Below are 11,821 nucleotides of genomic sequence, written 5' to 3' on the forward strand. Positions count from 1 at the left end.
TAATGGGTATTATGAAATTTCAGACCACACAGTACATACAACATGGTCGTTGGGAATATAATTTGTATTTTTGAGCAAATTTCAATTTACACTGCATACAGGAAGTTTTGGAAAGTCATTTCTAACCACATGAGTTTTGGGTGACTGCTACATGTATCTAACAATTATTTTTTTCTTAACAAGAGGGTGTTCTTTTACTAACAAAATAGAACAAGAGGCCCATGGGCCACATCACTCACATGAGTCACCTTAGTGATTTTTGTATTAAAAAAAATTGCATCTTTATTCCCATGAAAAACTTTGCCCCCATATTGTGGCTCCAACCTAGCCCCATATGGTCACAACACAACCATGATATAATGTCACAAGATAAAAACAAGAGGCCCATGGGCCACATCGCCCACCTGAGTCACCTTGGCCCATATCTGAAGACTTTCCATATATATTTGCATGTAAAACCTTAGTCCCTATTATGGCCCCAACTACCCCTGGAGGCCACAATTTTTGCAAACTTGAATCTACACTATGTCAGATAGCTTTCTTGTAAATGTGAAATTCTTTGGCCCAATGGTTCTTGAGAAGAAGATTTTTAAAGATTTTCCCTATATTTGTATGTAAAACTTTACCCCCCCCCCCCCCACTTGTGGCCCCATCCTATCCCCGGGACCATGATTTGAACAAACTTGAATCTGCATTATGTCAGAAAGTTTTCTTGTAAATATCAGCTTTTCTGACTCAGTAGTTCTTGAGAAGAAGATTTTAACTATATATTTGTATGTAAAACTTTGATCCCCCTTGTGGCCCCATCCTACCCCCGGGGACCATGATTTGAACAAAAGTGAATCTGCACTATGTCAGAAAGTTTCCATGTAAAAATCAGCTTTTCTGGCTCAGTGGTTCTTGAGAAGAAGATTTTTAAAGATTTTTCCTATATATTTGTATGTAAAACTTTGATCCCCTATTGTGGCCCCATCCTACCCCCGGGGGCCATGATTTGAACAAACCTGAATCTGCAATATGTCAGGAAGCTTTCAGGTAAATTTCGGTTCAGGTGAGCTAAAAACAAGATGTGTTTGTGAAACACAAATGCCCCCAATAATGGCCAATTCCGAAGATGGCCAAGGTCACGACAAATATCTTGGTACCAGTAGAAAGATCTTGTCACAAGAAATGCTCATGTGCAATATAAAAGCTCTAATATTTACCATTTAGAAGTTATGACCAATGTCAAATTTTTTAAAAGTAAATCAAGTGCCAGGGTCAAAAGGTTTAGTACCCATGGAAAAGTCTTGTCACAAGGAACACTCATGTGAAATATCAAAACTCTAGCACTTACTGTTCAAAAGTTATTAGAAAGGTTAAAGTTTCACAGACAGAATGACAGACAGGACAAAAACAATATGCCGAAATGTAAGGTTCTGCCAAATGGAATCTATCTACAAATTACAAAAACCTTACCTTAAATAGTTCAGAGAATATTGCCAAGAGTAACTTCTCAAAAGTAGGTCAAAATCCAAGGTCAAGGTTATAAAGTAAAAAATGTTGGTACCAACAGAAAGGTCTTTATACAAGGAATGCATAAATGAAATATGAAAGATGTATCACTCACCATTCAAAAGTTAAGAGCAAGATTAATAATTCAGTTAAAGTTTTAAAATTTGGGTCATACTCCAAGATCACACTGTATAGCATTATAGCACCAAATAAGGAATCCATATACACATGTACTAGATATGAAAGCTCAGGAGATATAACATAAGTTAGGTTTTCTTGAAAGTAGGTCAATCTCAACAGTCATGGTAGACTTGCTCAAGTCTCTATGTTTAATAATCAGTGCTCTCTTTAATACTTTTGATAATGCCAAACATATGTTTGATGACATTAAGTATGGTAAAGAGCAGAGAAACACAGTAAAATTTGGATGAAATGATAATGTAATAAAAACAACATAGAGACTTGAGCAGGTCTACAGTCATGGTCACAAGCACAAAAATGAAAAGAAAGGTCTTGTCACAAGGAATAAAGCGCAATGAATCTGATCAAAATAAGATCCTTGGATCTGTTCCCCAATTTTGCAACACAAGACAACCCTTGACAATGTATTTAATAAGTTACAGTCACGAAAATGAGCAGATCAAAGCATCCAATTTTGATTACATTGAAATTAGCACAGGTTCTGTAGCATCCAAGTATGTGAAAAATTTCTATCACAGACAAGCAAACAAACAAACAAACTTCAATTAGAAAAATTAAACATCTGACTCAGGCAAGCTAAAATAACTGACTATTGCATATATGACAAGAAAATTGTGTTTTGCAGCAACTGTCCTAAACATTTCCACCTAAAGCATGAGTGATATCTTGCTTGTTTATTAAACCTTACACTACCCAACTACAAGTATGTCACCACTTCAAATATATGACTTACCTTTACTAGCCAGCAGTCATGCAAGTTGCCATTGGTGATGATCATCTTGTATCCAAGGTCAGAAGGTCGAAGGTTAAAGTCACCTCCAACTATGACCAAGTCACATGATCCAGAGGTGTATTTTATAAACTGACTCATATCAAATGCCTGGGCAACACGATGAGCGAGGTATTCATCTGACGCCATGTCATACTCTGCATGCAACTGGAAAATTCACTTGTGTATCTGAGACAATTGAATGAATCATCACAGTTCAAAAAATCATTATAATTACTTATGTCTATGCATCATAACATTCATTTCAGAATCTGTTGCACAGAAATATAAGCATGTCAAATTCTGTACTACATAGAAAATAAAAACATTCTGTTTTTCTTCATTCTGTATTTCTCAGAAATAAAATGCCTGGGTTGTGTATATTATTGGGGTATAAAAAGAGTGGGAGCATGGGATGATTTTCATTATCATCCTTCAGAATACAAAATCATTTCCATTGGCTGCAAACAGGTCACATTGCCATGACAACTGTGATTTCTCCTTAGTTGATAACCCTCCTTATATCTGACTACATTTTTAACTAGAAAACTAAGTTAAACTTAGTCAGGAGGAGAGTCCTGCAGATAAATAAAGTCATATAAAATGTACCAGAAATAACTAAACTTAGTCAGGAGGAGAGTCCTGCAGATAAATAAAGTCATATAAAATGTACCAGAAATAACTAAACTTAGTCAGGAGGAGAGTCCTGCAGATAAATAAAGTCATATAAAATGTACCAGAAATAACTAAACTTAGTCAGGAGGAGAGTCCTGCAGATAAATAAAGTCATATAAAATGTACCAGAAATAACTATGTCAATCTGAAATTTTAATTTCATTCCTTTAATAAACATGTACACTTTTTTGTCAATTTGAAAAGTCAGAGCTTCTTTCAATATAAAAATGTGAATTCATTTATCGATAAATGTGCAACAAAAATTTGCAGTACTTAAATTATAAAAATACTAATTCACATTTAAACAGCAGACCCATTGGATTTATTTCTATCTCAATATTGATAAAAATTTTACAACTATGCTGTAATAACATAAAAAAAACTAGACAAGGTAACTACATAAAACAAAAGAGAAATTAATTTATTATCAATTCACATCCTGGATCCTTTACCATAAACGTGATGAAACAAAAGATATCATAACAAATGTGTGACATTCTTTGAAATTTAGTCATGAATTATGTGTCTGTCTTCACTAAAAGCACGCCATTTTACTTTATTTGTGGTGTTTGTTTAAACCTACAATTCCTTGTGGTATTGCAGTCTAGACAAATTATTGTGCAATCTGACTGAAGAGGGTCACACGTCTTTATTAAAACTGTCGCACAATGATAGACAATGTCACTAGGACTCGGGAGCCTAAATGATTTCAAACAAATTCAGCACACATTCATAGGTAATACAACCAGTAAATAGATTTTTCACATAAAACATAGAAAGGAAACAAGTTTATCTTAAAAATTTTATAATTTCAAAGAGCATTTCTTGAATTGTAGGAAAAACCCTTTTCTATATACCCATTAGAGGACCAGATAAATTCTGAAACTGACGAGAGGCCCATGGGCCTTAAATGTCACCTACATATCACACAACATAGAATATGAATTGGAAGTGCTGTAATACTACAATGTGACCCATTAGGGTTGAGATAAAAAATTCAATGTCTAATGAAAAACTAAATTCACATACTTTACACCAAGACCACCCCCACCCCCTTAAAACTAAATATGATGAATGTTGAAACTAATCGACTAATGAGTAAAAACATACGATTATAACTAACGCTCTGTATACCTTTTCTACTGTTTATTCACAAATGAAAGTGTACATTAAAACTATTAAATGTTCAATTTAAAATGTAATATTATTACATGTTTGTGGTTTTTAACAGCCACTTGTCTTTCCTTCTTTTACCACTAAAGTGTAATCGATGTTGGATGACAAAAACTTACGGAGATTTTATCACACACACCCCCTCCCCCTAACTATTAGAATTTAAATTTTTATCCAACATCAACCTCTTAGGAAACATGTTTAAAAAACAACTTTATTTCAAATAATAACCTTGACCTTAGTCAAATTATTCAGGATTATGACACACTGCCTGATCATAAGTATGCACTTGATGTTCAGAAAGTAAGACTATTTTTAAAAATGTAAATGCATTATCAGTTTATGAGTCACCTGGAACCCCACCCTGGGTCCAGAACCATTAACCCAGGGTTTACGAGTTTCACAATTTTGTTATAGACCTCATGTTCATCACTAATTCACTATGCACCAATTAATGTGTGTGGTACACATTCAGAATTTTAGGTAGGGAGATGGGTAAAGACTTGTGTATTTTCACTATTGATTTCCTTCCCTGATATAAAGATTGGCTGGAGGGCAATGATTTTCATGATTTTGATATCGGCCTCCATGTTCATTGTCGCTCCTTACCCAGTTCTTGTTCCTGATATTCAAAAGTAAAGAATGTTTTCTTCAAAAATACCATATCCAATGTATATAGTGAGATTTTCAGCTTAGCAAACCAGATTGTACATTTCATAGTATGGGGTGAAGGAAATTATACATATGATATTTTGGAGGGGTGAGGGAGATTGTACATATCATATCATGGGGGTGAGGGAGATTGTACATATCATATTATGGGGAGGGGGGGTGAGGGAGATTGTACATATCATATTATGGGGAGGGGGGGGGGTGAGGGAGATTGTACATATCACATTATGGGGAGGGGGGTGAGGGAGATTGTACATATCATATTATGGGGAGGGGGGGGGTGAGGGAGATTGTACATATCATATTATGGGGAGGGGGGGGGGGGTGAGGGAGATTGTACATATCATATTATGGGGGGGGGGGATTGTACATATCATATTATGAGGTGAGGGAGATTGTACATATCATATTATGGGGAGGGGGTGAGGGAGATTGTACATATCATATTATGGGGAGGGGGGGGGGGGGGTGAAGGAGATTGTACATATCATATTATGGGGAGGGGGGGTGAGGGAGATTGTACATATCATATTATGGGGAGGGGGGGGTGAGGGAGATTGTACATATCATATTATGGGGGGGGGGATTGTACATATCATATTATGAGGTGAGGTAGATTGTATGTATCATATTATGGGGGGGGGGGGGGGGGAGATTGTACATTTCATATTATGGGGGTGAGGAAGATTGTACATATTATAATATGGGGGTAAGGGGGGTTGTACATGAAAGGTGAAGATAACTAACAATGATCAATCTCACAACTCCCATAAGCAATACAAAATAGAGAGTTGGGCAAACACAGACCCCTGGACACACCAGAGGTGGGATCAGGTGCGTAGGAGGAGTAAGCATCCCCTGTCGACCGGTCACACCTGCCATGAGCCCTATATATTGATCGGGTAAAAGGAATAATCATATTATGGGGGTGAGGGAGATTGTACGTATCATATTATGGGGTGAGGGAGATTGTACATATCATATTATGGGGGGGGGGGGGGGGGGGGGGGGGGTTGAGGGAGATTGTACAGATCATATTATGGAGGGGTGGGGTGGGGGGGGGGGGGAGATTGTACATATCATATTATGGGGGTAAGGAATCTTTGGGTGTTACAATTTTTTTTCTTTCCATTCAACATCAGAAAGCATAATCTCTTGAAATAAATTGGATACTTTGCAATTTTTCTCATTTGGTATTGTGTATGTATATAGCTCTTTGTGGACTGAGTCCATACTTTCAAATCTGGAGATACATGGATCTTTTTATGTCATCATCTGATAATGATATGATATTTTGCCATGGTTCAGTTATTTTTGATATGATAAATATTTCTTCCTAAAACAAATATGTCCTTTAAAATAAAATGATATGGGAATTTTTTTAAATAAACATTGAAATTTAACAACTTCATCATGTGAGACTTTTTCATCAAAAGTATTGATATCTTCAAGGAACAAAGTAACTCTGAATTTTTGGCATATAAATTACATGTACAATTTCCCATTTCTGCTTAGAAATTACCATCAATATTCCCCTCTAACACAGACATTAATGACATTTTCAACTGTGACATCATAATCAAGTGTTAGGATGTTCAGGTACAGAAGTGGATCAACAACGGTTGTATGCGATAGGGTATTGTGGTCACCCACTCATCATGTGGGTTTCCTCTGGGTACTCCATTTTACTCCCACATCAATGACCTCTTCACGCAAATATCCGAGTTAATGAGAAGCATACTTTGTAGAACTTGTTTGATAATCATCATAAAAAAATAGCATTTAAACTTTAAACTATAATCAAGCATTTATCTTTGACTTTATTTAAAATACTGCATTTCCACACCTGAGATTAAAACCGTGTTTTATGGGGTTTGATCACAGGATCAAAGGTATCTACATCCCCATAGGTCATACACTTGAAAACTGATACTGTGTTCCTTAAAGCTGTATGGTCCGAATTACAACATTTTTTTTCCATATCGTAAAAACGCTATTAAATCATCGCACGTATGTAGTTATGAGGCTGTACGACATGTCATACATTATTTCACTTGTTTTAACCAAAATTATTTAATTCTAAATCGGTGTTTACTAACAACCGCATCACTCTGCCATTTCAAGTGACAGTCACGTGACCAGAACAAACTTTCAGATCATCGGTGGTCTTATCTGTGTAAAGCTGTGTATTTTGTTACAACTGTACCGTGCCATAAGTTTAATAGAAGTAAAAATATCAAATACCTTTTAGTAATTCGTTGTTTTATGCTCTTTCAATCTTAAAACTAGACAGTTGTGTCTGAGTTAATACATCATGTTGGGATTCCCCTGACGCACGTGGGGCTATTTATAGACATCTAACACTGCATAATTTATGCGTTATCTGGAACACCTCGGGCCTTTCACCGAATACACCGTGCTTTGGGTGAAAGACCCGAGGTTTTCAGGATGATTTATATATGTACCACACTATATTTACTTTCTAAATAATATTCTCACTGTTTTCTTTTATATGCAGATGTTTTCAAGCATGTAATTAAGGGAAAGTTCATAACTTTGTAAAGTAATTAATCTGCTTTAAAGTAATTTTGTACAAAAATAATGCATGAACATCGGGTCATACAGCTTTAGATACACTTAAATATATTTGATATCACAACTTTTAACTATAGTAACAAATATTCGTTATTCTGTAATTATCCTAGAATTGTTAGTGTAGTGTATATCCTTGAGATTAATGTTGACCTTGTTTACAGTATACCTATATGCTTACAGTAAATGTTAATATGGATTCCATGTTTACAGTATACCTACATGCGTACAGTAAATGTTAATATGGATTCCTTGTTTACAGTATACCTACATGCGTACAGTAAATGTTAATATGGATTCCATGTTTACAGTATACCTACATGAGTACAGTAAATGTTAATTCCTTGTTTACAGTATACCTACATGAGTACAGTAAATGTTAATACGGATTCCTTGTTTACAGTATACCTACATGAATACAGTAAATGTTGATACTGATTCCTTGTTTACAGTATACCTACATGCGTACAGTAAATGTTAATATGGATTCCATGTTTACAGTATACCTACATGAGTACAGTAAATGTTAATTCCTTGTTTACAGTATACCTACATGAGTACAGTAAATGTTAATACGGATTCCTTGTTTACAGTATACCTTCATGCGTACAGTAAATGTTAATACAGATTCCTTGTTTACAGTATACCTACATGAGTACAGTAAATGTTAATACGGATTCCTTGTTTACAGTATACCTACATGAGTACAGTAAATGTTAATACGGATTCCTTGTTTAAAGTATACCTACATGCGTACAGTAAATGTTGATACTGATTCCTTGGTGGGACACTCTACACAGACCCAGACCCTTTCCACCGAACCAGTCCCCATGCTGGACTTTATGAAAGTAGCCATTGAGAGGAAACAGGTGGTAGAAGGAATCCTCAATGACAAGCTTGGAGAAGACACAGACACCACTTCCAATAGTCCCACTGGTAAAACAAAAAGCACGAAGCACATAGACTGGGTACATCTCAACATATCTGCATCATGTTTTAAAAGGAGAATGATATCATCATCATCATCATCACACACAGAAGTAAAATGTGAATTTTTTTTTCTATAATAGTGTTTTGGGAATATATTTTAAATGAAAGTTCTGACCATTTGAATTTATGTGTTTTATAGTGCAACTTTATCCATACAGGAGAACAAAAGCATGGACAAATTGATCCCTCTCATTTAACATTCAAGAGAAGATCAAGGCCCACACAAATAGCACTATGCATAGCATGGCTGTAATGAAACCCAGTGCTTTCTGCATATCTTATTGTTACAGTCTTGGGTACTACAGTGGATTCAACTTTCTCCATACCTTTGAAAATAATGAGAATACGGCATCACTTTCAGAATATGCTGCTGTAAGAGTTTATAATCTCCTTCACTCCATACCTGTTCAAAAAATACCTTAGAGTAAGAGAAGGAAAATGGTGGGAGGCGCCTGATCACTTTATGTATATATGTGGTATCACTTTTATCAGCAGGGTTTGACACTACAGTAAAACTTGTTTATTACAAACATGAAAACAGCAAACTACAGGATATAACCAAGTTTTTTCTGAATCCCTGGCAACATAGTTATATTTCTTCATCTCCAACTTTGGCTAAAACAAATTCAAATAGAAAATTTACAGATATCTAATAACTTATTTTCAGATTAGATGCTCTAATTCAAGTAATTTTCCACACATTCTTTTTTTACTCTATTCTTGATGCCCAAAATATATTTTAAAAAATAAAACAAGGGGCATCTATATGTATGAAAGCTTTAATCTTGTAATGAATGGAATTCAACAAATTAGACCTAAAGTCCATTCAAGGGAAACATTATAATCTTTCTAGTGAACCAACCACCTAAATTTTACAATTCAACAGTCTGTCAGTATTTTCACTAGCCTCAGTCCATAGGACTAATGCATATGAATGTCAAACTAAAGTGAATGATCAATGTAATGCATATACAGTCAAACCTCATTATCTCGAACTTGGTGGGATCAAGAAAAAACTTCAAGATATCCAAGGATTTGAAATATCAAAGGTAAGATACTTAAAGAATAAGTGGTTGGGACTTCTGAATCACTTCGACATATCCATGGTACTCGAGATATGGGTGTTCGAGATACTGAAGTTCAACTGTAATGTATACGTGGTCTGGCATGACCCCACATTATACTGAACATCACAAGAATTCATTTGAAAACTCTAGATTGTTAAAGACTTTGCTATAAATTTACATATAGATGGTCACAACTAAAGCATATTGTAAAAACATATTATAAAAACTTAAAGATAACAATGTAGATTCCCTTTTTATTATCATAACTAAATATTAATATTTTCATAAGAAGTTTCTAAGTAACAAATATTAGACAAACTGCATGTACTTCTTGCAGAAGGGCTATGTCAAATCTTCCTTTTCCTATCTCCTCAGCAATTGCTTGGAATCGCTCTTTTCTGTATTTACTTGCAAACGGCACAGGAACGCCCCTATATTAGTTTAAAAACAAAGTGTTATTACTAGTATGTATCTGATTATTATAACAACAGAAAATATTGTAATAATCTTATAGAATATACCATATATGTAAAAAGTTCCCATATATATTTTTATACAGAAAGACATCCAATAATTTGATTGTTATGGAAACTAAACAGTTAAAACTAACTGTTAAAAAGAATTGTTCATCAGTATGAGGGATCCAACTATGAATGACAACGCACACGTTTAGAGTGTTAAAAATTGATGCACAAGACTTCTTTTTTTATCGCCCCCCCCCCCCTCAACCGGTCCATGATTGGATATTACATAACAATTAACTGGGCAAACTTTAGTCAGCTCAGTAAATTCCTTTATGCTACAACTCCAATATAATTATTCGTAGGGGAAATGTAGTCCCAGAGAATTGACACTGTATGGAGTTTGTTAAATGGGGTTTTGGAACAACACCCTTAAATTTGTCAACAGGTTGCACTTAACAGGTTGGGAACACTTTCCCTACAGCGAGATAAACTCACAAAAACGCGATTATCCCTCTATAGCGAGAGTAAATATATAACGTACAAATGAGGAAAACACCCGTGGAGTACATCTCTTCATATTTCATGTGAAAAGAAAAAGCCTTAAAATGTCTGATACTTCTGAAAATATATTAATCAAAACAAAAACACTCAGGATGTGCATTGTGGTTCAGCTTCCTTCCCTCTTATGCAGCAACATTGATATGAAATTTCTTGACAGTGTTGTAAATTTTATACAGACAATTCATGTCATGCTGAGTGCGTGTCACACTTATTCAGCATTGCATGGAATTCGTCATTATTTTCAATGAAGGCACCAAAACACCTGTTTATGGTAATGTTTATTTCTCGCTAAAGAGGGTAATCGCGTTTTAGCAAGAAGATCTCGCCATAGAGCTAGGCCTAGCACAGGGGCTCACCACGAATTGACCCTCTCTATTCTATATTTACACATTATTATGTAAATATAGAACAGACAATGTCAAATTTTAATAAGACAAATATTTCGTGACGAGCCCCTGTGGGCCTAGAGGAAGTGTTTCCAACCTGCTTATCGAACAGATCATCTAAAATTTTCCTCAATCCCAGCTCAGTCAACAAACATACAATATTCTAATACATGAAATTCATAAACCCCAAATCAAGACACACTCCGTTTATTTCTTTAGCTTAAAATAGTCTTTTGTAGTCAATGGGAATATGCAGTGACAGAGGAAATTCGATGCGTTCGTCAAAGTATACGTGCCATGAGCATGCATATAGCTGCAGAGTTAGTTACTGATTTTCTCATATGTTTCATTTACGGTGTATTTTGAAATTATCATTACCAGCAATTTAGCGTCAAAACCTTCAAGGAAAACTCCATCGCTTCGACAACCGGATGTTTACAATATGTGTCTACAATATGATCCGGTGTCTGACTTATATTCCGGATCGCCAACACCTTGCTATTGCAAATCGGCACCCACCATCAATATGGTGCAAATGAATATACATTGTCCAAGATCTGTGCAGACTTAGATTCACCTTCGAAAGAATTCATAATGGTGAGAAATTCCGAGCTAGAAATTGAAAGATTCTCTCTCTCTCTCTCTCTCTCTCTCTCTCTCTCTCTCTCCCCCACTCTCTCATCTAAACTGGTTTTCACTTGTGTATCAAATTGACAATCTGATGTTTTATTAGATCTAGACCTCAGTTAGAATGTGCTTTTCGACGATGGGGTAATC

General features: G+C 35.4%; 1 protein-coding gene across 1 annotated transcript in view; it reads right to left on the reverse strand.

Annotated features, from left to right (window-relative positions):
* Positions 1 to 11,508, reverse strand: part of LOC125681454 (putative neutral sphingomyelinase) — a 23,304-nt gene extending 11,796 nt beyond the window's left edge. The window contains exons 1-5 of the mRNA XM_048921561.2: positions 11,423 to 11,508; positions 9,962 to 10,064; positions 8,893 to 8,969; positions 8,326 to 8,509; positions 2,429 to 2,632 (exon numbers count right to left, since the gene is read on the reverse strand). Of these exons, the coding sequence (XP_048777518.2) occupies positions 2,429 to 2,632; positions 8,326 to 8,509; positions 8,893 to 8,969; positions 9,962 to 10,064; positions 11,423 to 11,460 (606 nt within the window). The 5' untranslated portion in view covers positions 11,461 to 11,508. The remainder of the gene's footprint in view (positions 1 to 2,428; positions 2,633 to 8,325; positions 8,510 to 8,892; positions 8,970 to 9,961; positions 10,065 to 11,422) is intronic.
* Positions 11,509 to 11,821: the final 313 nt, after the last annotated feature.

This window comes from Ostrea edulis, chromosome 2 (assembly GCF_947568905.1).
Source record: "Ostrea edulis chromosome 2, xbOstEdul1.1, whole genome shotgun sequence".
Lineage (NCBI taxonomy): Eukaryota > Metazoa > Mollusca > Bivalvia > Ostreida > Ostreidae > Ostrea > Ostrea edulis.